Source organism: Schistocerca gregaria, chromosome X, assembly GCF_023897955.1.
Source record: "Schistocerca gregaria isolate iqSchGreg1 chromosome X, iqSchGreg1.2, whole genome shotgun sequence".
Lineage (NCBI taxonomy): Eukaryota > Metazoa > Arthropoda > Insecta > Orthoptera > Acrididae > Schistocerca > Schistocerca gregaria.
This window is the reverse complement of record NC_064931.1, coordinates 705,828,319-705,854,427: the sequence shown is the minus strand read 5'-3', so window position 1 is coordinate 705,854,427 and position 26,109 is coordinate 705,828,319. Positions and strand designations below refer to the sequence as shown.

At 45.9% G+C, this 26,109-nt stretch overlaps 1 protein-coding gene across 2 annotated transcripts in view; it reads left to right on the top strand.

Moving 5' to 3' along the window:
- Positions 1 to 26,109, top strand: part of LOC126299298 (tyrosine-protein phosphatase 99A) — a 476,034-nt gene that overhangs the window by 224,451 nt on the left and 225,474 nt on the right. For both annotated transcript variants that reach the window (XM_049991093.1, XM_049991092.1), the window contains exon 2: positions 24,180 to 24,377. In XM_049991093.1, the coding sequence (XP_049847050.1) occupies positions 24,180 to 24,377 (198 nt within the window). The remainder of the gene's footprint in view (positions 1 to 24,179; positions 24,378 to 26,109) is intronic.

Sequence of the window (26,109 nt, the reverse complement as noted above, 5' to 3'; positions counted from 1 at the left end):
ACTGGATGAAGCGTCGTCTCACGCGGTCTGCACGTCCAGCACGAACGCTGGTCCAACTGAGGCGCCAGGTGGAAATGGCATGGCAAGCCGTTCCACAGGACTACATCCAGCATCTCTACGATCGTCTCCATGGGAGAATAGCAGCCTGCATTGCTGCGAAAGGTGGATATACACTGTACTAGTGCCGACATTGTGCATGCTCTGTTGCCTGTGTCTATGTGCCTGTGGTTCTGTCAGTGTGATCATGTGATGTATCTGACCCCAGGAATGTGTCAATAAAGTTTCCCCTTCCTGGGACAATGAATTCACGGTGTTCTTATTTCAATTTCCAGGAGTGTATAACTACTTAAACTTAACTAACCTAAGGACATCACACACATCCATGCCCGAGGCAAGATTCGGACCTGCGACCGGAGCAGCAGCGCGGTTCCGAACTGAAGCGCCTAGAACCGCTCGGCCACAGCGGCCGGCGATTCAGTGTTTGGAATGTGTATCAATACCGTAACTGTGTTATGAGAAATAATGCCACCGTTGCTACGCTGGGTTCTGTGGAACCAAACAGTACTTACCTACATGCTACTGTCGGTTCTGACGGACCCAAAGATACTAACATCACTCTTAGGCAATGGACTTTTACCGGCAATCAATAATCAAGTTTCGCTACTGTGAAAGATAAGAAGCTACACAAAAAAGGTACTATTTCAGTGTTGTAGACCTACGAAAAACTAATCACCAACATAGCTCTGAGTAAAGGAGACCAGTAACAAACTAAGGTTAACAGCCGTTTGTTATACTCTTCATCAGTAAGGCACCCACCGTTCGCTTATGACGGGTCCCAGCTTGAGTCTTAATTCATATTAAATTATGACTTGACAAGTAATGCTTCATTCGAGGTATACAGGGTGGCCCATTGACAGTGAGCGGGCAAAATCTCTCACGAAATAAGCATCAAACGAAAAAACTGCAAAGAACGAACCTCATCTAGCTTTAAGGGGGAACCAGATGGCGCTATGGTTGGCCCTCTAGATGGCGCTGCCATAGGTCAAACGGATATCAACTGCGTTTTTTTTAAATAGGAACCACCATTGTTATCACATATTCGTGTAGTACGTAAATAAATATGAATTGGACCACTTTTTTTCTCTTTGCGATAGATGGCGCTGTAATAGTCACAAACGTATAAGTACGTGGTATCACGTAACATTTCGCCAGTGCAGACGGTATTTGCTTCGTGGTACATTACCCGTGTTAAAATGGACCGTTTACAAATTGCGGAAAAGGTCGATATCGTGTTGATGTACGGCTATTGTGATCAAAACGCCCAACGGGCGTGTGCTATGTATGCTGCTCGGTATCCTGGACGACATCATCCAAGTGTCCGGACCGTTCGCCGGATAGTTACGTTATTTAAGGAAACAGGAAGTGCTCAGCCACATGTGAAACGTCAACCACGACATGCAACAAATGGTGATGCCAAAGTAGGTGTTTTAGCTGCTATCGCGGCTAATCCGCACATTAGTAGCAGACAAGTTGCGCGAGACTCGGAAATCTCAAAAACGTCGGTGTTGTGAATGCTACATCAACATCGATTGCACCCTTACCAAATTTCTATGCACCAGGAATTCCATGGCGACGACTTTGAACGCCGTGTACAGTTCTGCCACTGGGCACAAGAGAAATTGCTGGACGATGACAGACTTTTTGCACGCGTTCTATTTAGCGACGAAGCGTCATTCACCAACAGCGGTAACGTAAACCGGCATAATATGCACTATTGGGCAACGGAAAATCCACGATGGCTGCGACAAGTTGAACATCAGCGACCTTGGCGGGTTAATTATTGTGCGGCATTATGGGAAGAAGGATAATTGGTCCCCATTTTATCGATGGCACACTAAATTGTGCAATGTATGCTGATTTCCTACGTAATGGTCTACCGATGTAACTACAAGATGTTTCACTACATGACAGAATGGCGATGTACTTCCAACATGATGAATGTCCGGCACATAGCCCGTGAGCGGTTGAAGCGCTATTGAATTGCATATTCCATGACAGGTGGATTGTTCGTACCATACCATGGCCCGCACGTTCACCGGATTTCTTTCTGTGAGTAAAGTTGAAGGATATTTGCTATCGTGATCCACCGACAACGCCTGACAACATGCGTCAGCGCATTGTCAATGCATGTGCGAACATTACGGAAGGCGAACTACTCGCTGTTGAGAGGAATGTCGTTACACGTATTGCCAAATGCATTGAGGTTGACTGACATCATTTTGAGCATGTATTGCATTAATGTGGTATTTACAGGTAATCGCGTTGTAACAGCATGAAAGAAACCTACCTGTTACCAACTGTTCGTCTAAAATTGTGAGTCATATGTTTGTGACTATTACAGCGCCATCTATCACAAAGCGAAAAAAGTGGTCCAACTGAAACATTCATATTTTTTTTACGCACTACACGAATATGTAATAAAAAATGGGGATTCCTGTTTAAAAAAACGCAGTTGATATCCGTTTGACCTATGGCAGCGCCATCTAGTGGGGCAACCATAGCGCCATCTGGTTTCCACCTTCAAGCAAGACGAGTTTTGTTCTTTGTAGTTTTTTCGTTTGACGCTTTTTTCGTGAGATATTTGGCCCGGTCACGATCAATGGACCATCCTGTATGTTACATATTTATTTGTTTAGCTACAACTGTTGCGATATTCCAGTTTTTGATAGTGGTGATCGTATGTTATAACTGCCAGGATCTTAGCTGTACCTACTGAGGCTTGCTGAAGAAGAACGTGGCCGTGTGCCTGTCCGCCTTACGGAGTGATGTTTCCTTAGAGGGAGAAATAGAGCAAGGCCTACTCGGCCTCGCCTGGACAAAATGTAAGCTTCGCGGAGATGTGAAGCCTCGGTTCGGCGGTCACCTACAGCCTTTCCGCCCACACAAGATTTAGGCAGGTGACGAACTTAGCCAGAGCCCAACAGAGTTTAATTTGGACAATGGAAGCCGAAAGTACGCGCGGCTATTTGAAGTGTATTAACACATCTGAAGCGTTTTAACACTGTAGGGAGACCACTCAGAGGAATTGCGGCACGTTTCAAAAGCATTCGCGCGTAAACTCAATATATATTTAAAGTAACTCGATACTCAGACATTTTGACCTTCAAGGGAGTGTTTCCCAGAAGCCAAGAGGAAGTAGTGTGTGTCAAAAACCAGCTCTTACGTTCCTGATGGCCGCAGACCACACGTCGCAATCATCTACAAAAAGGAAGTGATCTAACCCAAATAACTACCGTTCTACACAACTTTCTATTTTTACCAGAATACGAGATCGCAACAGAATTGTGTTTGGAAATTTTGGAGATTTGTGGTAAGCGCCTGTGGGACCAAACTGCTGAGGTATCAGTCCCTATACTTACACACTATTTAATCTAAATTAAACTAACTTACGCTAAGGTCAACACACACCCATGCCCAAGGGAGGACTCGAACCTTCGACGGGGGAAGCCACGCGAACCGTGACAGGCCGCTCTAGACCGCGCGGCGGAATTGAGTTTAAACGGATCGACCTACATGGAATAAAATACCCTTCAGAACGGAAATACAAACGGATTCAGAAAACACCGATCAAGCGAAGCTAAACTTGCACTATTCACACATGGTATTCTCGATGTTATCGGTAGAGGAAACCTGATTAATTCGTTACTTTTAGACTTTCTTACTTTCTTTCTTTCTTTCTTTCTTTCTTTATTTCTTTCTTTCTTTCTTTCTTTCACTGTTGGTGCCATGCCCATCACTGACGCAGCGTCGGCATTGTCAGGAACGGATTTGGCAAGGTTAGTATGAAGGGGTGGCCAGATGCCCTTCCTGCCGCCACCCTGTAACACCCCGGGACGGAATTAGTGTACCCTAGCGGTCTGTGTCTAGTGTAATTCATGGAATAGTGCGTACGTGTTCAGATGTCGGCGAGTCGTGTAACTGAGGCGGAACGTGAGGACCAGCCCGGTATTCACATAGCGGGATGTGGAAAACCGCCTAAACACTACATCCAGGATGGCCAGCACATCGGCCCTCGTCGTTAATCCGCCGGGCGGATTCGATCCGGGACCGGCGCGCCTACCCGAGTCCAGGAAGCAGGGCGTTAGCGCTCTCGGCTATCCTGTCGGATTACTTTTAGACATTCTATAAGCCATTAATTCAGTACCAAATAGAGGCCTTCTAAGGAAAATACACTGCCTGACAAAAAAAGAAGCATACAGAAGGGGACGAGGAAACGAAATGTAACCCAAGGGGTTGAAAGGATATGTGATGTTATTTCAGTGATTTGCAAAATCGAGTCAAATTTACAAAGAACTTAGCAGTTTGATCCCACTTCTCAGTAAGATGCAGCGCACCCCCCCCCCCTCCCCCCCCCCCATGGCACGGATGGATGCACTAAATCGGTTGCCAAAGTTGTCGTAAAGAATCTGTTCCTCTGTTGAGGCAAGCTGGCCAACAACCGTTGTAACTGGTCCTTGACATCCTGGATACTCGCTCTCGGACCTATTTGACATTCGAGCTGGTACCACACACATGCTATCGGGGATTTTCTGACCGCGGGAATACCTCAACGTCACGCAGACATTATTCGATACACGTGCCGCGTGTGGACGAGCATGTCGTCTTGAAAATGGCACCACTGTGTTGTCACATGAGAGGTAACACTCGAGGATGCAAGATGTCCGCGAGGTGCCGTCCTCAATCACCACCATCCGTGACCCGAACTCATAACCGATGCCTTCCTACACGATGACTGCAGTAGTAACACTGTTCTGACTCTGCAAAACATAGAAAGAATAGGATCTGTCCTCAGGTCGCCTGCATGCCTGCTGACGATGATCAACTGGGGAAGTGCAGAACTGCAGTTTATGGATAAACACAACGCGACGTCATTCGTCAGCAATCCACGTTTCACCATCACCACATAAATCCGAATACAGCCGTTTCTGTATTATTAACGGCTGTCCATGCATGGGCGGAATTCCATAGTGTGGCTGCTCTTAGTTTTCGACTAATGCTGCGAGATGACACAGAATGTTGCAGGAAGTTCATTACTTGGTCTCGGATGGCAGGCGCAAATGTGAATCGGTTACAATGTGCTTGCTGCGCAACATAGCGATCGTCCCTTGTTTTGGTCATACGTGTTCGACTGGAACCTGGACGATGAGTATGCTTGCCCTCACGTTCCCATGCAGTCTAACATCGGACCATTGTAATGCCCTACGAAACTGGATATTGCAGCATTCGATCAGCCGGCCAAATGGAGATCTACGAGGAGCCCGCTTTTAAACTCTGTCAGGTGCTGGTAACGCTGTCACATACAAGTCGCCATCTCCGTTTTCTCCACAATGATTGCTCAACATCTGATGGTGTTGACGCCCCATATACACCCTACCAGTTTTGGCAACAACACTAAACACGAACAGCTCTGGCGCTCTCTGGTGGCCGTTCAACCTTTCACAGAGAATAGTAACTCTGTAATCATTTACATACCCGCCGATGGTGTGTACGTGTACGAAATTGCATCGACATCTGACCGTGTCTTCTGGATGCTAGACTTTTTTTCGTGAGGTGATGTACATTCGTACGGGATATCTAACCAGGTTGTCGACTGGATCGGAAATTTCCTGCCAGGCAGCACTCTGTCCTGGATCGAGAGTTACCGACAGACATTGAAGTGTATCCCCACGGGAGTGTAATAGTGCAACTGCTGTTCATATTATACTTAATAATTTAGCGGATAGTTTTGGTTGCATAATGTATTTGACAAAGTTGTCTATTAAGAAATTCGACAAAATATCTGCCTAATGCAAAGACAGGCAACTTGATCCTAACGTAGAGAATCTTAAAGTTGCGCACTTCGCTGAATTTAAAAGCGCTGTAGCCTTTAACTACCAGATTAATGAGTCACAACTAGAATCCATAAAGTCACGCGAATATTTAAAGAGTCATATTGCCTAGAGATGTGAATTGCATCTTTATCTTAGGCTTAGGTGTATGTAAAACAAATGGCAGGCTACGATTCGTTGCTAGAATACTGGGAACCTGCAGTTTGTCTTCTAAAGAGATTGCGTATAAACACGTCTTGGCAATACTTTAATATTGCTCAAGGGGATGGGACTCACATTAGGCCCGACTAATAGAGAATACCGCGTGCGTGATAAAAAATAGTAGTGTGAATGTCAGCATAATATCATTCAGCCCCTTACCTGTGTGTCCTATTGAGGTAGTGCAGATAAAATGAGGTCCAAATGGTTCTGACGACTTAAACCTAACTGCTTAGACCTAACTAACCTAACGACATCACACACTTCCATGCCCGAGACAGGATTCGAGCCTGCGACCGTAGCGGTCGCGCGGTTCCGGACTGTAGCGCCTAGAACCGCTCGGCCACTACGGCCGGCATAAAATGAGGCTAACACCATGGGGAAGCAGTCATTCTTCCCACGTTCCATCCGCGAATGGGACAGGAAGAAACGTTAATGTATTGTACAATAGAAAATACGCTCGGCCACGCACTTCTCAGAGATCTGAAGAGTGTAAATATAGATGTTGGAGAAACGTAGCTCGAGACAGCAGCAGCGCCATGATCGGCGCGAAATGAGATGCCAAGAGATGATGTCTCAGCTGTGCACTCTTACGTGCGGGATTAATGTGCTTCTATAACAGACTTCTTTCTACTGACGACTGTTTCCCCACTGAAATTAAAATTTGCTTTTGCTAAACGCCCCAAGAAAATCTTCATTGAGGCTGAGCAAATTAATTCATAAACTCTTCAATGTGTGATTATTATCCTATTGATAAAGTAACAGGGGCAGTAGCCTGTGGCCCCATACTTGATAAATTTTGCGTTTAAATGTTTTTTTAAGTCAAATAAATGTCACTTTTTTGATAAATCGTTTCTTATCGAAATATAGCTATCGAGAGTTGTTATGATGTGTCACACCTTGGAAGTTTCATCAAAGACCATGTAGATTTTTGTTCCGAAGTATTCCTCTACATTCAGTCGTAACTGCTTGCTAGGCTCTTGCGAAGAGTTGAGACTGATTTGATTACTGATGTGCAACAGCAATTTTCTGTTAAATCACTCATAGAGTTACTCTCTAAGGCCTCTTATTGATCAATAATCTGAAAAGCAGTCCTAGTAATTGTGGAATCTGAAGACCACTGTATTCTTCAGGCAACTTGCTCCGTTAAATTCTGGAATACATGGTAGCTTACTCAGTTGTTTCTTGATCAAACATCTGATTATCATCTTCGTCAGAGACCATAGGATTGTCCTCTGTTTCATAATCTATGGATTTAAACAGATAAGTCGTCAAGACATTATCAAAAATGTTACTTATAAGCAAAGAAGGGAAGGCGGAAAGGTGGAAGGAGTATATAGATGGTTTATACAAGGGCGATGTACTTGAGGACAATATTATGGAAATGGAAGATGATGTAGATGAAGACGAAATGGGAGATAAGATACTGCGTGAAGAGTTTGACAGAGCACTGAAAGACACGAGTCGAAACAAGGCCCCGGGAGTAGACAACATTCCATTAGAACTACTGACGGCCTTGGGAGAGCCAGTCCTGACAAAACTCTACCATCTGGTGAGCAAGATGTATGAAACAGGCGAAATACCCTTGCCACCGCCTCTGCTTTCCAGTGTGATGGCTACAACGGAAATATAAAAATGTTTGTCTGATGTTTTGCAGAAGAATTTGGTAACAATCTGTTTGATGTTCAAGCCTCCCGCGCATACTCATCACCGATTTCGCCCAGATTTCTGGTATATGCGGGGCTTGGCCAGAAATGAAAGTGACAGGAATCGGAGGTCCAGATGGCTGCGCATTTACAAAAGATAGCATTTTCGGCGAGGACCAGGATCGGCATGAGCCATTTACGTAGGTGTAGTTTCCAGGGAGCTGCTGGCGTAGTGGAGACAGTACTGAAAAGGTGATCTGGAGGTCATGGCGTCGAGTCCTTACGACGAAACATTCTTTTTCTTATTTTTAGCTTCCACGTTACTTACGAGATGTGTTCAAAAAGGAACCTAACTTTTGCTGTGTCAATTTTGTTGCCTATTGTACATTTTAAACTCTACCCCTTCAGAATAGTCCCATCTACTGGCAATACAGCGTTTCCACCGTTTCTCCCAGTTTTGGAACGCCTCCTGGAACACATTTGTGGGATGGCGCGCAGGTTTCTCGTCGCATTGTCCCGTGTCTCCTCTATGGTTTGAAAACGACGTCCTTTCAGCGTGTTTTTCAGTTTGGGACCGACCGAGGTGGCGCAGTGTTTAGCACACTGGAATCGCATTCGGGAGGACGACGGTTCAATCCCTCGTCCGGCCATCCTGATTTAGGTTTCCCGTGATTTCCCTAAATCGCTTCAAGCAAATACCGGGATGGTTCATTTGAAAGGGCATGGCCGACTTCCTTCCCTAATCCGATGAGACCGATGACCGCGCAGTTTGGCGTTTTCCCCCAAATCAACCCCAACCCCTCAGTTTGGGAAACAGGAAAAAGTTTGCTGGGGCTAGGTCCAGAGAATACGGTGGATGGGGCACAACGGGAATATGGATTATTGCTAGATAGCTGCAGACAAGGAGTGACGTGTGAGCTGGCGTATTGTCATGATGCAACATCCTACTCTGGTTTTCCCACAATTCAGGCCTCTTCCTGCGCACAGCATCCCTCAAACCCACTGGGATTCCCTGGTAGACTTTCATGTTTACCACGTGGCACAAATTCATGATGGAGGTCGCCTTTGAAGTCAAAAAACACAACCATCAGCACCTTGATCTTTGATCGACTCGTGCGTGTTTTTTTTTTTGAACGAAGTGGCCGGCCGTAGTGGCCGAGCGGTTCTAGGCACTGCAGTCTGGAACCGCAAGACCGCTACGGTCGCAGGTTCGAATCCTGCCTCGGGCATGGATGTGTGTGCTGTCCTTAGATTAGTTAGGTTTAACTAGTTCTAAGTTCTAGGGGACTAATGACCTCAGAAGTTGACTCCCATAGTGCTCAGAGCCATTTGAACAATTTTTTTTTTGACGAAGTGACCCTTTGCCCACGCACTGCGACGGCTGCATGTTCGTTTCAGCATCATAGCCTGTTATGATGTTCTTAAGAAAGTTTTCATTGTTATCAACAGCGGCAAGCAGTTCCCCGTACCTTTCAACACAGGTCTGTTTCTGAACTTCAGTCAACAAACACGGTACGAATTTTGCAGTGCCACGGCGCATCTCAAGTTTTTTACTCAAAATTTGATGGTATGATGCTACGCTGCAACTTCCCGAACAGTTAAACGACGATTTCCGTGAATCACAGCACGAACGCTATCCACATGGCCATCATCTGTTGACGTGGAAGGACGTCCAGATTTGGAATCGTCACAGACCAACATTCTGCACTTTTGAAAACGTTTAAACCACTCGTAGCACTGCGTACGACTCGTACAGTCCTCCCAGTATGCTTGGCTAAGCATTTTAAATGTGTCTATGAAATTTTTGCCTAGTTTGTAGCAGAATTTCACACACACGTGTTGTTCTTAGGGCTAGGTGCGCTCAGCAGCCGCAGTGCTCTCTCTCTGTTGGTTGGCACGCTATTTCAAACGTTCGGTTCATTCTGAACACATCTGAAGCTCATAGAAACCGAAAAATTGCTAAAATATAGTGTTTATTAACATTTTCATGAAATGTACGAAAAGGGAAGGCAAAGAAAAATTTGGGATTGCAAATAACTATTCAGGAAGGGGCTGTTCAACGTGCAAGAAAACTTCGGATATAAAATTAGATACGTTTACAATTTTATAGTTGATGATCACGTGGTAGTGTGATATTCATCGTAAAAACAGGAGAAGCACTAATTTTCTCTGCATCGTGCACACATTATAAACGCCGCATTTTTATAATTTGTTGCGCTTACGTGAGTGTGTCTGCTGTCTGTCGTCTATTTTTGACAAAGGCCTTGTTGACAGAGAGCTTATTTTGTGACAGTCGTTTTGTTGTGCCTATCTGCGACTCAGAATCTCCGCTATATGGTGAGTATCAACCATCCATCTCATAAAAATAAGAAAACAAATTCGAGATGGAAAAATGTCACAATTAGCGGGCTTAGAAACTGAACAAAGAAACGTTATCACAGGTGTAAATCAAGCTGCTAAAGCTAAATTGGAAAAAGTGAGGCGGAAGTAGTGGTGACGCGGACGTGGGCGTAAGGGATGCGCCGGCGGCCCCCTAAAGTCTGTCCACAATGAGGCCATTAGTGAGGCTACGGAGTTTATTAAGAGCGAGCAAGTGGCCGCTGCGTTATTAAAGAACTTCCAGCGCGTCGGGCTGGAAAAGCGCGCCAAACTTTAATAGCGGCCGGGAATCGACACAGCGAGCCGTCGAAACACACAGCTCACACACACCCACTATCTTTACTTTTTCTTGCCGCCGGTTTTCAAATTGACTTCCGTAGAGGCGAAGTTTGATGGTAGCATTTGCGGCAACTTGGGTTCATACAATTTTTATAACAGGGCCGTTCTGCCGAAATGACTCACAAGCTTCGCAAAATGACTCGTTATCAGCGAAACGTAAGGTAAGTGTCTTGAAATACGAGTTCTTGTCAAATTTCGAAGATTTTATTTATTTTTGTCTCGGTAGCTGCGTCACTCATATCCTGCAAAAAAACGTAATGACAGCGGTGTCTGGACTACTCCATATCTCACTAATGAAAGACACAGGACTCTCATGCTGGAGGCGCAGGGCTCTTATCTTAATTTGACCTTTTCACGTGTCTCCTAAATCGTTTCACGTCAGTGCCAGGCCGCTGCCCCCGACATGATGCAAGATCCCTCTGTGGTACTAAACACCCATAACAGTTTCTCAGTCTAGCTACGAGTCGAAAATGCGAGCAGGCTGTCTGTGTGGCTATAACTGGAACTGCAGGTAGCTAATCTGCTTCAAATTCCACGATGCTATTCGGTGCATTTACTGACAAACACTGTAAAATAATTAACAGTCACACCGATACACACAAATAATTTCAAAATTACCCAAAACTGAGGGTAAGGCTTGCACAGAAATTACGTCTAGATTCCATCCTTACGCCGACTGAAAGGCGTGGCGCGCAACAACAGAAATCTTTAGTACACTGCGAATAATTTCGGAGTCATTGCTGTGATGTCAAGAGATCAATAATTTTCATTCGTTTCCTGAAATAAATAGTTTACCACATATTTGCACGGTAGTAGGAGGCCCATTGGTAACGACCAATAGCCGTGTTTTCCTCTGCTAATGGCATCATTTACACGGAGGAGCGTGGGGTCCGCACATCTTCGTCTCGGCCGTTGTCAGTTTTCGTGACCGGGAGCCACTACTACAGAATCTAATAGCTCCTCAACTGGAATCACGAGGCTTAGTGCACCCCCTGGCAGTAACGGGAATCCAACCAGGATCCTCAGCATGGCAGTCAGCTACGCTGACAACTCGCTACGGAAGCGGACACAGTGTCAAGAGTTAGCAGTTAAGAGATGTCGGTGAGACGTGGAAATCCTTCCTTTCCTCCCTCCCTCCCACCCTCCTTCCTTACTTACTTCATTCATTCCCTTTTTTTCTTTTTTCTTTTCTTTCTCCTCTCTGTCCATATTCCCTCCGTCCCTCCCTAGCACTCTCCTTCCCTCCCCTAACCCCCTCCCTCCACATTTCATAGGAAACGCTTTTCTCAGCCTCTGAGAGATCGACCTACACCTCACAGATTGTCCTTAAGTTTGTACCTGCCCTTTCACTTTTCGTACATTTCCATGCTCGACAGTGCCTTTTAAGCATACCCTGCTGGATTTGCATCCCGCAAAGGAGGAGAAAGGTAACATCATAGCACAGTTTAGATGTTGGCTGTAGACTGAACGTAGTCATATTAATCGAGCATGCCATGATAGGAGGTTAGGGTATATAATCCCACTGACACAGAGGTCATTAGCGGTGGCATCCTAGGTCAGTTCAGAATGATTGGTGAAGACATCAGAACCAGTTTGTGACCTTTCAAGTAAGCAAACATCACGACATTCACCTGAATGGATGCACAGAAAACGAGAAAACTTAAATCATGGGGCAGAACGAAGATCTGAACACTACTCATCCCAAATATGTCTCCATCTATTTACATACTCTGTCAGCTTCCTTCTTCATTATGTTTTTAACGAGACTAAATCTGCAGGTGAGCTCACCACACAAATTATTAATCACCCCATTAAAAGAAGAAACTAATCACTTTAGTGCGCTATGGAAAGTGTAGATCTGGCAGCAGACGGTCACGTGACCCCTCACCGCTTACGTTAGCCATTACAGTGGAGTAGCCAGTCGGTTGTATGGAATCAGCAGAGCAATGTGGAGGGGTTAATGAGTTCAGCCGCGCCCGTGACCACAGCGTGAATCAAGTTGGCCAACTGGTTGGTGTATCTGTCCAACGTGTGTACAAGGAATAGTGTGCCACTCCCAGCGATGCAACACGGCAGAAGTGATCCTGAAAAGATCTTAACTGGCTAGAACCTGAAACGAGTAACACACCTTGTCAATGAAAATCGGTTTCAAACTTGACAGGATTGGTGCTGTCTATCTCAACTAGTTTCCGAGCGAACATTGCATGCAGTGGGCAGTACCTAGCAAAAAGACATTGCTGCAACGGCACAGAAAGCTGTACGTCTTTAGTAAGCCAAACAACGCCGAAAATGGGCAGCACACGCCCACTAATACCTGTATTTACTTTGCGATTAACAACCTGTGCCGATGCGGATATCCGGAGGTTTATGTTCGGATATCCGCAGTAACAATTACCTTGTGGTGAAAAGCTTAAGTACAATGTCAATATTACGATTATCGTCCATTTCCATTACAAGCGTTCTACAATTAATTAGTGTTGAAGTTACTATTACTACCCATTCCGGCAGGAGTGCCACTATATTGCTTTGAATACGATGTAGCCTCGAGATTTTTGAAGCATTTTTGATATTCTCTAGGTCTAAAGATGGCGACATGCCCTTCTTCCTGGTTCTGCGCATAGTTACATGTACATCTTTGTTCCTTCGTGCCAGCAGGCACCTTACGTGTGAGACATTCCTGTTTTTCGTGCGTTAACAGATGTCACGTAATTAACGAAAGGTGCCTCAAACCTATGTGAAGGATGGTGTAAGACACTCCATCCATTGAAATCTTCGCTTCATTTTCTGAAACTTGTTTGTGTATAACGTGTGACATAAATAATATTTGGTAGACATCAGTGAATTAATCGTTTTCTTCTAAATATAATGGAAATGTCCACAATGCCGGGCTTATTACATTGAGGTTCAAATGGCTCTGAGCACTATGGGACTTAAACTCTGTGGTCATCAGTCCCCTAGAACGTAGAACTACTTAAACCTAACTAACCTAAGGACATCACACACATCCATGCCCGAGGCAGGATTCGAACCTGCGCCCGCTGCGGTTCCAGACTTAAGCGCCTAGAACCGCACGGCCACACCGGCCGGCTTCATTACATTGAGAATTGTAGCATATTAAAATACCGGGGCTGGACAAAAATGTGGAAACACGGCGAGAAACGCATGCTTGAACATAAATGCAAATGGTGCAGGTTGTTCTGTTATAGCTGAACACTGTCGTCACATGTGCCATGTCCTCAATTGGGTGCAAGTGTCATTCGCGCTCAGAAAAGTGTTCTGTGTATTTGTGAGTGCATCGTCGGAGCTAATTGTTTGTGCTCGTATGGTGGGTGCTTCAGTAACCGTGGCTGCTGAAATGTTCAGTGTTTAAAGATTTATCCCGCATACGAGTAAACCGAAAAAACATCATTTGCTAAGCCAGAGAGAGGACAAAAGTGTGTTTTGAGTGATCGTGGCAGACAATCATTGAGAGGATTATGATGAGAAATAAGAGAACGACAGTTGTTGTTGCGAACATCACTATAGAACTAAATGTCGCTCTCGCGAACTTTGCCGGCACCTTAACAACAAAAAGCAACTTCCTGGCAGATTAAAACTGTGTGCCGGACCGAGACTCGAACTCGGGACCTTTGCCTTTCGCGGGCTGAGCTGCAGGGTTCGCAGGAGAGCTTCTGTAAAGTTTGGAAGGTAGGAGACGAGATACTGGCAGAAGTAAAGCTGTGAGGACGGGTCGTGAGTCGTGCTTGGGTAGCTCAGTTGGTAGAGCACTTTCCCGCGGAAGGCAAAGGTCCCGAGTTCGAGTCTCGGTCCGCCACACTGCCAGGAAGTTTCATATCAGCGCACACTCCGCTGCAGAGTGAAAATCTCATTCTTGGAACAAAAAGGAAGCTCCAGAAGCAGGGAATTGCAGGGCGAGTTTGAATTCCAAAGCGACTCGTCAGTGATGCACGTGCCCGTAACAGGAAAACGTGGTGCCGAAGGCATAAAACGTGGAGTACGGAGCTGTGGAAGAATGTCATTTGGTCGGATGAGTCTTGTTTCACACTGTTAAAACTTTTGACAGAGATTACGTCCCAGAAGTGAATGATTCACTAATGATTTTGCCAGTCATATTGTGATATTCCATGGGCACCGTGGTTACTCCGCAAGAATCATCAAGTCCATCCCACGGTACAATGTTTGTTCTGCGATGGTGATGCTGTATTCCCTGTTCACAAACCTCTCATCGTCCAGGACCGACTTTGGGATGACCAGGATGAATGGTCACATCTCGTCAGACCACCTGTCAGCTGACCTAAGTATTATTGGACCTTTGTGATCTACTTTGGAGAGAAGTTTGCGTGTGGCTGTCCACCTCCGTCGTCATTACCTGAACCTGCCACTATTTTGCGGGAAGGAATGGCAGAGCGGTTCTAGGCGCTACAGTCTGGAACCGCGCGACCGCTACGGTCGCAGGTTCGAATCCTGTCTTGGGCATGGATGTGTGTGATGTCCTTAGGTCTTATTGTATTGTATTTTATGTTAACCGGGGACCTAGAAACGATGGAGAGGCTCCGTCCCCGCCGCAGCCGGAGTGGTCCACAACCCCACGACGACTACTGCAGTCCACTTCACCCATCCGCCGCCCCACACCGAACCCAGGGCTATTGTGCGGTTCGGACCCCGGTGGACCCCCCAGGGAACGTCTCAGACCAGACGAGTGTAACCACTATGTTTGCGTGGTAGAGTAATGGTAGTGTACGCGTACGTGGAGAACTTGTTTGCGCAGCAATCGCCGACATAGTGTAACTGAGGCGGTATAATGGGATCCAGCCCGCATTCGCCGAGGCAGATGGAAAACCGCCTAAAAACCATCCTTAGACTGGCCGGTTCACCGGACCTCGACACATCCGCCGGGCGGATTCGTGCCGGGGACCAGCCGCTCCTTCCCGCCCGCACGGCCAATCGGGCGGGCTGATGTCCTTAGGTTAGTTAGGTTTAAGTAGTTCTAAGTTCTAGGGGACTGATGGCCTCAGCAGTGAAGTCCCATAGTGCTCAGAGCCAATTTTTTAATCCATTTCGAGACGACTGGAAGCGGCTTTGAATGCGTACGGTTTTCTTACAACGTATTAGGCGTGGAACGTGTTGTGGTTTTGAAGTTTCCCTGTTTTTTTCCCCAACCCCTCTTGTTTAACATATGGTGAATTAACGTACATTTGATAAACAAACAAATGACTAATGTTTAACAATATGTGACATGTGACGACAGCTTTTAAAAAGGCTAATCAGAATTCCCAATGCTGAGGAAATATTTGGCAAAGAATTTCACTAAATCCATTTCAGTAATTAACGATAGAAAGTTATAATCCAGGGAACGAGTGAAAAGTATGACAGACTACGTTGTAATAAAATGTGACTATCTCTACTTTCTTAGTGTGTGCATTGGAAATTGCGTGGCAAGACTTCAGCAGACGAAAGTTCAGCCCAGGAGCAAGCCTACCGTAAGAATTCGAGCACGCCGAGCGGGCGAAAATGGTGGTATTTTGATATATGTGCAGATAAGACTTGAGGATGTGTATAAGGGACTTACAGATGAGGCGCGGCTCCGGATATAATGTCTGTAATCCTCACAGAGCTCTCTACACAGGGCACAGAGATAGGCATGGGCGCGAAAACGCTGCCATTGGACCCGGAAGGCATGAAACATGGTAGCATGGGTTCATTACATGCGTACATGGTTTGGAAAGTGGCCGACCTCTGCAGGGCCTTTTGTATCGTTCTTGAGTGTGTGTACTGATATTGTTGGGTCCATCTACATCTACAGGGTGCACCAGAACTCCAGGGACAAACTTTCAGAGGTTGTTCAGGTATAACTTCTGAGTATTTGCGTATAAATGACGGAGGCTCCTCAGCGCCTCGTCACAGAGTAATAACGTAATTATGATTTATTCAGTTTGTTACCGCAGTCACCATTTTGTCTGTGAAAATATCTTCACAACAATGAAGAAACCTGTCACATGCCATAACCAAAACATACAACACAGAACACAGAGTAATGCAACAATCTTCTACAGGTGCAAAGCACTGTGATGTCGACACCGTCATTGCGCGAATAGCTCAGCAGAGCGTTATTGTGCCAATCATCCATATCTTCCACTGCATTCAGTGAACCCATTCACGAGGGGTATATACACTGAAGAGCCAAAGAAAATGGTACATCTGCGTAATATCATGTCGCTACGGTCGCAGGTTCGAATCCTGCCTCGGGCATGGATGTGTATGATGTCCTTAGGTTAGTTAGGTTTAAGTAGTTCTAAGTTCTAGGGGACTGATGACCTCAGAAGTTAAGTCCCATCGTGCTCAGAGCCATTTGAACCTAATATCGTGTAGGGTCCCCGCGAGCCCGCAACACAACGTGGCATGGACTTGACTAATACCTGCAAATAGTGCAGGAGGGAATTGACACCATGAATACTGCATGGCTGTCACAAATCCGTAAGAGTGAGATTTCTTCTGAACAGCACGTGGCAAGACGTCCCACATATGCTCAATAATGTTCGTGTCTGGGGAGTTTGGTGGCCAGTGCAAGTGTTTAAATCAGAAGTGTGTTCCTGGAACAACTCTGTAGCAATTCTGGGTGTGTGTCGCATTGTCCTGCGGAATTTCACAAGTCCATCGGAATGCACAATGGACAAAATGCATGCAGGTGATCAGACAAGATCCTTACGTCCGTGACACCTGTCACGGTCGTATCTAGACGTACCAGGGGTCCCATGTCACTCGACTGCACACGCCCCATACTATTACAGAGCCCCCACCAGCGTCAACAGTCCCCTGCTGACATGCAGGGTCCATGGTTCATGACGGTATCTCCATACCCGTACACGTCCGTCCGCTCGATACAATTTGAAACGAGACTCGTCCGATGAGGCAACATGTTTCCATTCATCAACAGTCCGATGTCGGTGTTGACGGACCCAGGCGAGGCTCGAAGCTTTGTGTGGTGCAGTCATCAAAGGTACACGAGTGGGCCTTCGGCTCCGAAAGCCCATATCGATGAGGTTTCGCACGCTGACACTTGTTGATATCCCAGCATTGAAATTTTCAGTTATTTGCGGGAGGGTTGCAGGATCTTTTCCGACCGCAGCGATGTCGGAGATATGATGTTTACCGGATTCCTTATGTTCACGGTATACTCGTGAAATGGTCGTACGGGAAAATCCCCACTTCATAGCTACGTGGGAGATGCTGTGTCCCATCGCTCGTGTACCGACTATAACATCACTTTCAGACTCACTTAAAAAACTTGATGATCAGCCGTTGTAGCAGCAGTAACCGATGTAACACCTGCGCCAGACACTTGTTGTCTTATATAGGTTTTGCCGACCGCAGCACCGTATTCTGCCTGTTCACATATCTCTGTGTCTGAATCGTGACTGTCAGTCTATGCCTAAAATTAACCAAAAGTTACATACTGAAAATATGAAACTTTCTCTAAAACATATATACCTCTCTCTGGATTAATGGACTGGGTCATGTTTGTATCTTGCCAGCTGAAACGTCCACTTTGAACAATTATACAAGATTGTGCTTAAACTGACACACAATAATTTTAGCGCAACGCAATCTGACTTTCAAAAATCCCTACAAAAAAATGGCCCTGACTAACATTAACCTATACGTTTCACAACTCACTTACCTCACAAAAATGTTGGTTATTCGAACTACTGCAATACAGCGAGCGCCACTACTGGCAGCTAAATAAAAGATTCAAACTATGGAAGGCACTAACTACTCATAGGGATAGTTAGCAAATGAAAGATTTTAATAGAGAACAAACAATGTATTTACCTTAATGTCATCAAAAGGCATAATATATATAGCAGTTCATGACATCCAGTCTTACAAATTTCAAAACTCCGCCATCTCTCTCCCCACATCCACCACTGCTGGCATCTCGCTTCCAACTGCGCAACGCTACGCGCTAACAGCCAACTGCCCAACACTACAGTGGCAGACAACAATGCAGACCAGCCACAGACTACACACAGCACAGCCAGTGATCTTCATACAGAGCGCTACGTGGCGTTACCAATAAAAAAAAAAACCACACAGGCTACTTACACAGCAACTATCCTTTTCAGTGATGGTGAACAGCTTCGATATAAATCTTCTCTTCCATTCGAATGAAGTTCCGAAACGAATCTCGATCTTTAAATCTGTGTGATCAAGTACCTTAGTTTAGAGTGTTGGTAATAAATGAGACTCGAGGATATGGATATAATGCACACGCAAACTGACTTACGCGCTATATTCAAATTGAGAGTAAAAATTGGATGAAAGTCCAAGTGCGTTAACGAATACCTTATACTAGTGTGTATCTTGGATCCTTGTACAGCATTGAATAGTGTTCGTCTACCAGCAATTTGGTATTCAAGCCATCGACGAATCAAGAATCTTCTTCCCGATTTTCTCCACTCTTCTTCAACCATTGCTAACAGAGTCAACGCAGCTATTTTACGCGCGTCCGCTTTCGTAGAGAAACTGTGTGGTCTGCGAGCCCGATAAAGGCGGAAAAGGCCGGTGGAGAGCGCAGACCACGTTAACCAACTCGTCCCGTGTGCCGACGGCTCTGGCCCTCGTGCCGGCCTATGTGGCCGAGCGGTTCTAGGCGCTAGAGTCTGGAACCGCGTGGACGCTACGGTCGCAGGTTCGAATCCTGCCTCTGGCATGGATGTGTGCGATGTCCTTAGGTTAGTTAGGTTTAAGTAGTGTGAAGTTCTCGGGCACTGATAACCTCAGAAGTTAAGTCCCATAGTGCTCAGAGCCATTTGAGTTTTTTAGATCGGATGTCCCTTCCGTGTCCACGTCAACGTTAGCTTCATCTTCCCACGAAAGGACGGCTTAATCCACTTCTTTTCTGTCTTGGATGTATTACATTTCCTTAAGATTCTTTCACTGACTCTCAGCCTGACTACGCGCAGTTAGTCATAGGTATTTTACATTTGTTACAGAGCTTTCACCAGTTGCGTGATCGAACAATAATGAATTTACTTCTGGTAAACTGCCTGTCCCCGCACCAACAGCATATCCTCGGCAGGTCTTCCGTCATTTCACTACAGTCTCCTGGCAGTACTACCTTCCAGTAGACAACGGCGGATCGTCTGAAGGATTATCGAACTTCCGACGTTGTTCAGTAGATCTGGGAGATCTGGGCGGCCAAGTCTTTCTTCCAAATTGTCCATAATGTTCTTCAAACCAACCGCGAACGGTTGTGGCTCGGTGACATGGCGCATTGTCATCTGTAAAAAGTCATTCGATGTCTGGTTGCAAATGATCTCCAAGTAGCCGTCCAGACAATGATCGGTTAAGTTGGTCCAGAGGACTCAGTCCATTCCATGTAAACACAGCCCACACCATTATGGAGCCACCACCAGCTTGCACAGTGCCTTGTTGACCATTTGAATGCAAGGCGTCGTGGGCTCTGCACCACTCAAAACCTGCCATCAGATCTTACTGACTGAAATTAGGACTCATCTGACCAGGCTAAGGTTTTCCAGTCGTCTAGGGTACAACCGATATGGACACGAGTCCAGGAGAAGTGCTGTAAGCGATGACGTGCTGTTAGCAAAGACACTCGCGTCTGTCGTCTGCTGCCATGGCCCATTAACGCCAGATTTCGCCGCACTGCCTTAACGGATACGTTCGTCATTCCACCTATACGGAGTTCTGCAGTTATTTCATGCAGTGTTGCTTGTCTGTAAGCAGCGACAACTTTACGCAAATGCCGCTGCTTTCAGTCGTTCAGTAAAGACCGTCAGCCGCTACATTGTCCACGATGAGAAGAAATACCTGAAATTTGGTATTCTCGGCACTGTGGATTTCGTAAGATTGAATTCCCTAACGATTTCAGAAATGAGATGTCCCATGTGTCTAGCTCCAACTACCACCACTCGTTCAAAGTCCACTCCAATTGTAATCACGCTGGAAACCTTCTTGTATGAATCCCCGCAGTACAACGCTGGAAACCTTTTTACATGAAGCCTCTCCTTACAAATGACAGCTCCGCCAATGCACTGCCATTTTATATCTTGTGTACACGATACTACCGCCAACTGTATACGTGCATATTGGAATGTCATGACTTTTTTCACCTCACCGCAGCTCTCTACGCAATAACGACATGTGAAAATTTGTGCTAGACCGGGACTCGAACCTTTTCATTGTCAGTACTGGATAGAAGATCTGTACCTAATACAGCTGACGTCAAGGAATTCGCTGTCAGCGAATTAATTTCGAACGTATTTCGTGCAGCTGCGGATCGTCAACAGTGTCTGTTATTTCAGACATGCGTGTAAGTAGTTCAGTTACATATATTGTAAACATCAATGGCCTAGTAACACTTCCTTTGAGAATCCAGAAATTTACATCTGTCGATTTCGGCTCATTGTGAATAATATGTATCATGTCCATTACTACATATGCTCATATTTTGCTCACTAAAAGGTAGTGCGGAACTGTATCGATTTGGCCGAGCGGTTCTAGGCGCTACAGTCTGGTGAGTTTGAAGTGAGAAATGACAGCGCAGGAAACTACCGCAAAAGTTCGAAGACAATGAATTGCAGGCCTTATTGGATGTAGATGATACTCAAACTCAACAGGAACTCGCGTAACAACTGAATGTGACGCAGAAAGTCGATTCTCTTCGGTTGAAAGCTGTGGGAAAGATGTAGAAAGTGGGTATCGCATAAAATGAATTAAAGACAGCAAGCAAATCGAAAGACCACTTGGCCGGCCGCCGTGACCGAGCGGTTCTAGGAGCTTCAGTCTGGAACCGCGTGACCGCTACGGTCGCAGGTTCGAATCCTGCCTCGGGCATGGATGTATGTGATGTCCTTAGGTTAGTTAGGTTTAAATAGTGCTAAGTTCTAGGGGACTGATGACCTCAGCAGTTAAGTCCCATAGTGCTCAGAGCCATTTGAACCATTTTTGAACTGTATCGATTGCCCTCCGAAAGTCAAGAAAAAAGCCCCCCTACATTCACGGCAGCAACAAAATATTTCCTTGCTATACGTCCTTAAAGGTGGTTCCTGGCATGCTCGCTTATTAACACTTGTCTGATAGGGCAGCACTATAACAGAAATGTGACAACAGAGCAAATAACAACAAATGACATTTATTGAGATTGTTACAGTATGGTACTAAACATTGATACAATTTGATGCGTGGCACTTGATGTCCTATACTTAAAACAACGAAATGTAAATAACTTTTCTGACTCTTGGCAGTTTATAGTATTGTCACTATAACTGGAGATAATTGTACAAACGCTCTGTTTATAGTTCTAGTTCTCCGAAAAATAGCAACCGCTAAGTTGGTAGTTAGTCTTCAGAATACTGTATTAAACAGGTTGCAGGAACTGAACTGACTAATTGCTGGATCGTGACTGTCTGAGTGTCTGCAACGCGTCGTGTTTTGGTGCTTATCGGTCGAAGGATTCCCGTGTCTGCCAATACAAGGCGGAAGCAATGTAGTCCGCGGTTGACAGTGCTCCTGGTGGCAGCTGTCCACACTATCCGTTGACATACACGACACGCGCGCGGAAGCAGCAGCGCCATCTGGAGGCTGCTGCACGGAACTGAGAGGCGACAGGCATGTTGTGCCTGCGTCATGGCGCCTTCTCGCGGTATTGCTTGGTACGCAATAAACATGTTTCATAATTCTACAACAAACTGACGTCAGCAATATAAGCCTACAGTTATGCGCATCAATTCGACGAGCTACCCTCAAAACAGGAATCACCTGGTGGTTTTTTTTCCAACTCTTTGGCACTCTTCCTTGTTCAAACGATAAACTACTACTAGAAGGGGGCAAGTTACTTCACATTATCTGTTTAAAATCTCAGAGGTATTTATCCAACAATCCATCCATTCCAATTGCCTGTCCAGTATTAAGTTATTTTAGCTGATTTTCTATTCAGCGATCATTTATCTCAACATCTATAATTTTGGCATTTGTGGGATGAGTGAACGGAAGGCCCACATTAGGACTTCACGTGGTGAAGCTGTTTTGTAAGGCCGAATTGAGTATTTCGACCATTTCTCTGTCATCTTTTGTTCCCATTATGGTCACTGAGCGACCGAGTAGATGGTTCTTCTTACTGATTTCAAGTAATACCACAACTACTTAGGCCTTTTGACCACACCGGTAGACAATATTGTACTTCCGAATTTCGTGGACGCTTCTCGCATTGCGCTTGTTACGCTCATTTTGGCTTCGTTCAGCTTTTATTTATCAGCTAGACTTCCACTTCGTTTAAATCCGTGATGAAGTTCTCTTTGCTTTCGTAGTAACTGTCTAATACCGCTATTGTACCACAGTTGGTCTTTACCGCCCGTCACAACCTTGCCCGGCACGTATTGGTCTAAGACGTATTGCACAATGTTTCTAAATTTCATTTGTACTCTACATCTTCGTACTCAGAACTGAATATTTTATGCTGACTACTCAGATATTTTGCAGTTTATTTACGATCACTCTGCTAATGAAAAATATTTTCCCATCTTTCTTAATATCCTTTGTAATATCTGTCATTAAGCACTCCGTCTTCAGGCCACAAGTGGCCCATCGGGGCCATCCGACCGCCGTGTCATCCTTAGCTGAGGATGCGATGCGGATAGGAGGGGTATGAGGTCAGCATACCGCTCTCCCGGTCATTATGATGGTTTTCTGTGACCGGAGACGCTACTATTCGGTCGAGTAGCTCCTCAGTTGGCATCACGAGGCTGAGTGCACCCCGAAAAATGGCAACAGCGCATGGCGGCCCGGATGGTCACCCATCCAAGTGCCGGCCACGCCCGACAGCGGTTAACTGCAGTGATCTGACGGGAGCCGGTGTATCCACCGCGGCAAGGCCGTTGCCTTGTAACATCGGTCGTCAATGATAGCTAATGCCGTCCTCTACATTAGCTGATTCGAAATGCGCGGGTCTGTTCTTTACTGGGAGCTCCAAGACAATATCGTCACGAGTTTGTTTCGTAAGGATGATGAGACATTCAAAACAGTCTCACACGAATCCCTGTCTCTGGCATCAGTTTTAATCGACCATACGTCAATATATTTTGTAACTATGAGCTTAACGGTTCGAGAGAATATAGTTGATTCTTTGGATCAAGTATTCGTCTTTCTAGGCACATCGACGGGAAATGCTCGCTGTAATGCGATCTGTTTTATGCTTCGATTGTATGGTATGGTGTAGCACACTTCTCGAAAATCTTATCTCTCCACGATGGTCAGAAACAGTCTGAAAAATTTGTATGTGTGTTGCAGTGTATGATGTGCCAATCCGGCCGTTGGACGCGGAAATTCAAGCATCCAGTCAGAGACGGTGTCCCTAAATGTGTTTTTCGTTGTGTTTCCTAAAACCTAACAAGAGTGACATAGAAAAATTGCCACAGCGATTGTGGATGTGAGACCACCACCAAACACTACGCCTTTTAATATGTGCCCTGACGTCAGCGTTGGCGTGGTTGTCCATGGACCGGAATGCCATCTTCTGTGCAGAACAGTACCGTTCGGGCATCTGGTTAGCAGGTTGTGTGATAATATTGTGAATTAGACACAGGACGCGGAAATAGCGGTTTGTTGCTTTAATTCTGGACACTACTGTATTTAACGATGAACGTTAACCTTTTATGAAATGAGCAAATCTGATGTCTAGTGTGTTTATTTTACATGTTGTGTGTTGCAGTGCCGAGCCAGCCGAGGAACGTGACTGTCCTCCGAGTCTCTTCTAACTCTCTCAAGCTGAGCTGGCTGCAGCCCGAGAAACCCAACGGCCTGATCACGGGCTACCGAGTTTACTACATGCACGCCAACTACACCGAAGTGCAGTCCATGCGCAACGTCAGCTCCAACAAGAAGGTCGAGTTCGAGCTCACCAACCTCAGTAAGTTCACACAAATACCAATTATTATCTTTTGTCCGCCGTTTGCGTCTCATCTGGATTTGCGAACTAGTTCTTTCACTCCTTTCTGGTATATTCGTCTTAATGCTGCAGTGCGGAAACCTGGTTAATGGACCCTGATGTAGCTTCTTTCTAGCATAGTTTCTGAGGGACATAAAACAGCGTTTCCACCGATAGATTCGTATCAACTTTGTATTCAGTATCATTTGCTACGAGTTTTTACCAGAGAACTTTGTAACCTTAGAAGTAATTCCCTCTTTAATTTCAATGAATTTTAGATTTCTGTTCTAATAAATCACCTTAGTGCTGTTGTAAGCTAAGAAGGTAGCTGAGTGGTGCATGTTGGAGGAAGGGTGTGTGTGTGTGTGTGTGTGAGAGAGAGAGAGAGAGAGAGAGAGAGAGAGAGAGAGAGAGAGAGAGAGAGAGAGAGAGAGAGAGGAGGGATGACTTACACTGCAACTCTCCCTGCCTCCCTCCCCACTTGCCCCTCCATCCCTCCTTCCCTCCCTCCCCTTTTGCCCCTCCCTCCATCCCTCCCTCCCCTTTTGCCCCTCCCTCCATCCCTCCCTCCATCCCTCCCTCCCCACTTGCCCCTCCCTCCCCACTTGCCCCTCCCTCCCTCACTCGCGCCCCCTCCTCCCTCCATCCCTCACATGCGCCCCTCCTTCCTTCCTCTCTCAAATGCTGCCCCTCTCCCTCCCCTTACCTCTCACTCTACCCTCTCCCTGCCCCTCTCCCTCCCCATCCTCATCACTCTCCACTCTCCCCTCTCCCCTCTCCCTGCTCCTCTCCCTCCCCATCCCCGTCACTCTCCCCTCTCCCCGCCCCTCTCCCTCCTCTCTCCTGTCGCTATTTTCCAAGCAATGTTCAACTCGCTCGCCCATGCGGTAACTTCGGACAGCATCGGCAGAATGACACAACTGGCTGGCCTCTTATGCAGTACACTCACCCTGCTACGCATCTCCCCGCCACCTGCCTTCTTAGCTACACGCTACAGTAAGGGAACTTTAAATACTTTAGTGTGAACAGTATTGTGGTCCCTAAAATCAGTCTCCATACGGTAAAACAGTTCGTATTGTTTTCTTTACCGGACCCAACACTAATAATGAACATGCTCAGAACGTTTTTCGTGGTCTATCACATTTGTAACAGATAAAAAATTTATATTTATATGTTGTTGTTTACATTAAGCTCACTGGATAAAAATGTATCACTGTAGCACCAATAATGTGTGAAATCCCCACGAGCCTTGCAAGCTGCATTTCGGTGTTGCGTAGACCAGATATGACTGTGGGCGTAGGAGGTATTGATGTCTTAACTGCTACCATTACTACCACCACCACAATTAACTCGTCGGGTCAAAATGCGTGGATATCATCTACGAAATGTGGCATATTATTTGAGACACTTTCAAAGAGCCGGCCGCGGTGATCTCGCGGTTCTTGCAGTCCGGAACCGTGCGACTGCTACGGTCGCAGGTTCGAATCCTGCCTCGGGCATGGATGTGTGTGATGTCCTTAGGTTAGTTAGGTTTAAGTAGTTCTAAGTTCTAGGGGACTCATGACCACAGCAGTTGAGTCCCATAGTGCTCAGAGCCATTTGAACCATTTTTTTTGAACTTTCAAAGGTTTTCAGCTGCGTTCGACTCTGGCGACTTCGCTGTTATTTTCAGATCTGGTGTTGCTTCATGCCAAATAGTTACAGTTTTAACGTG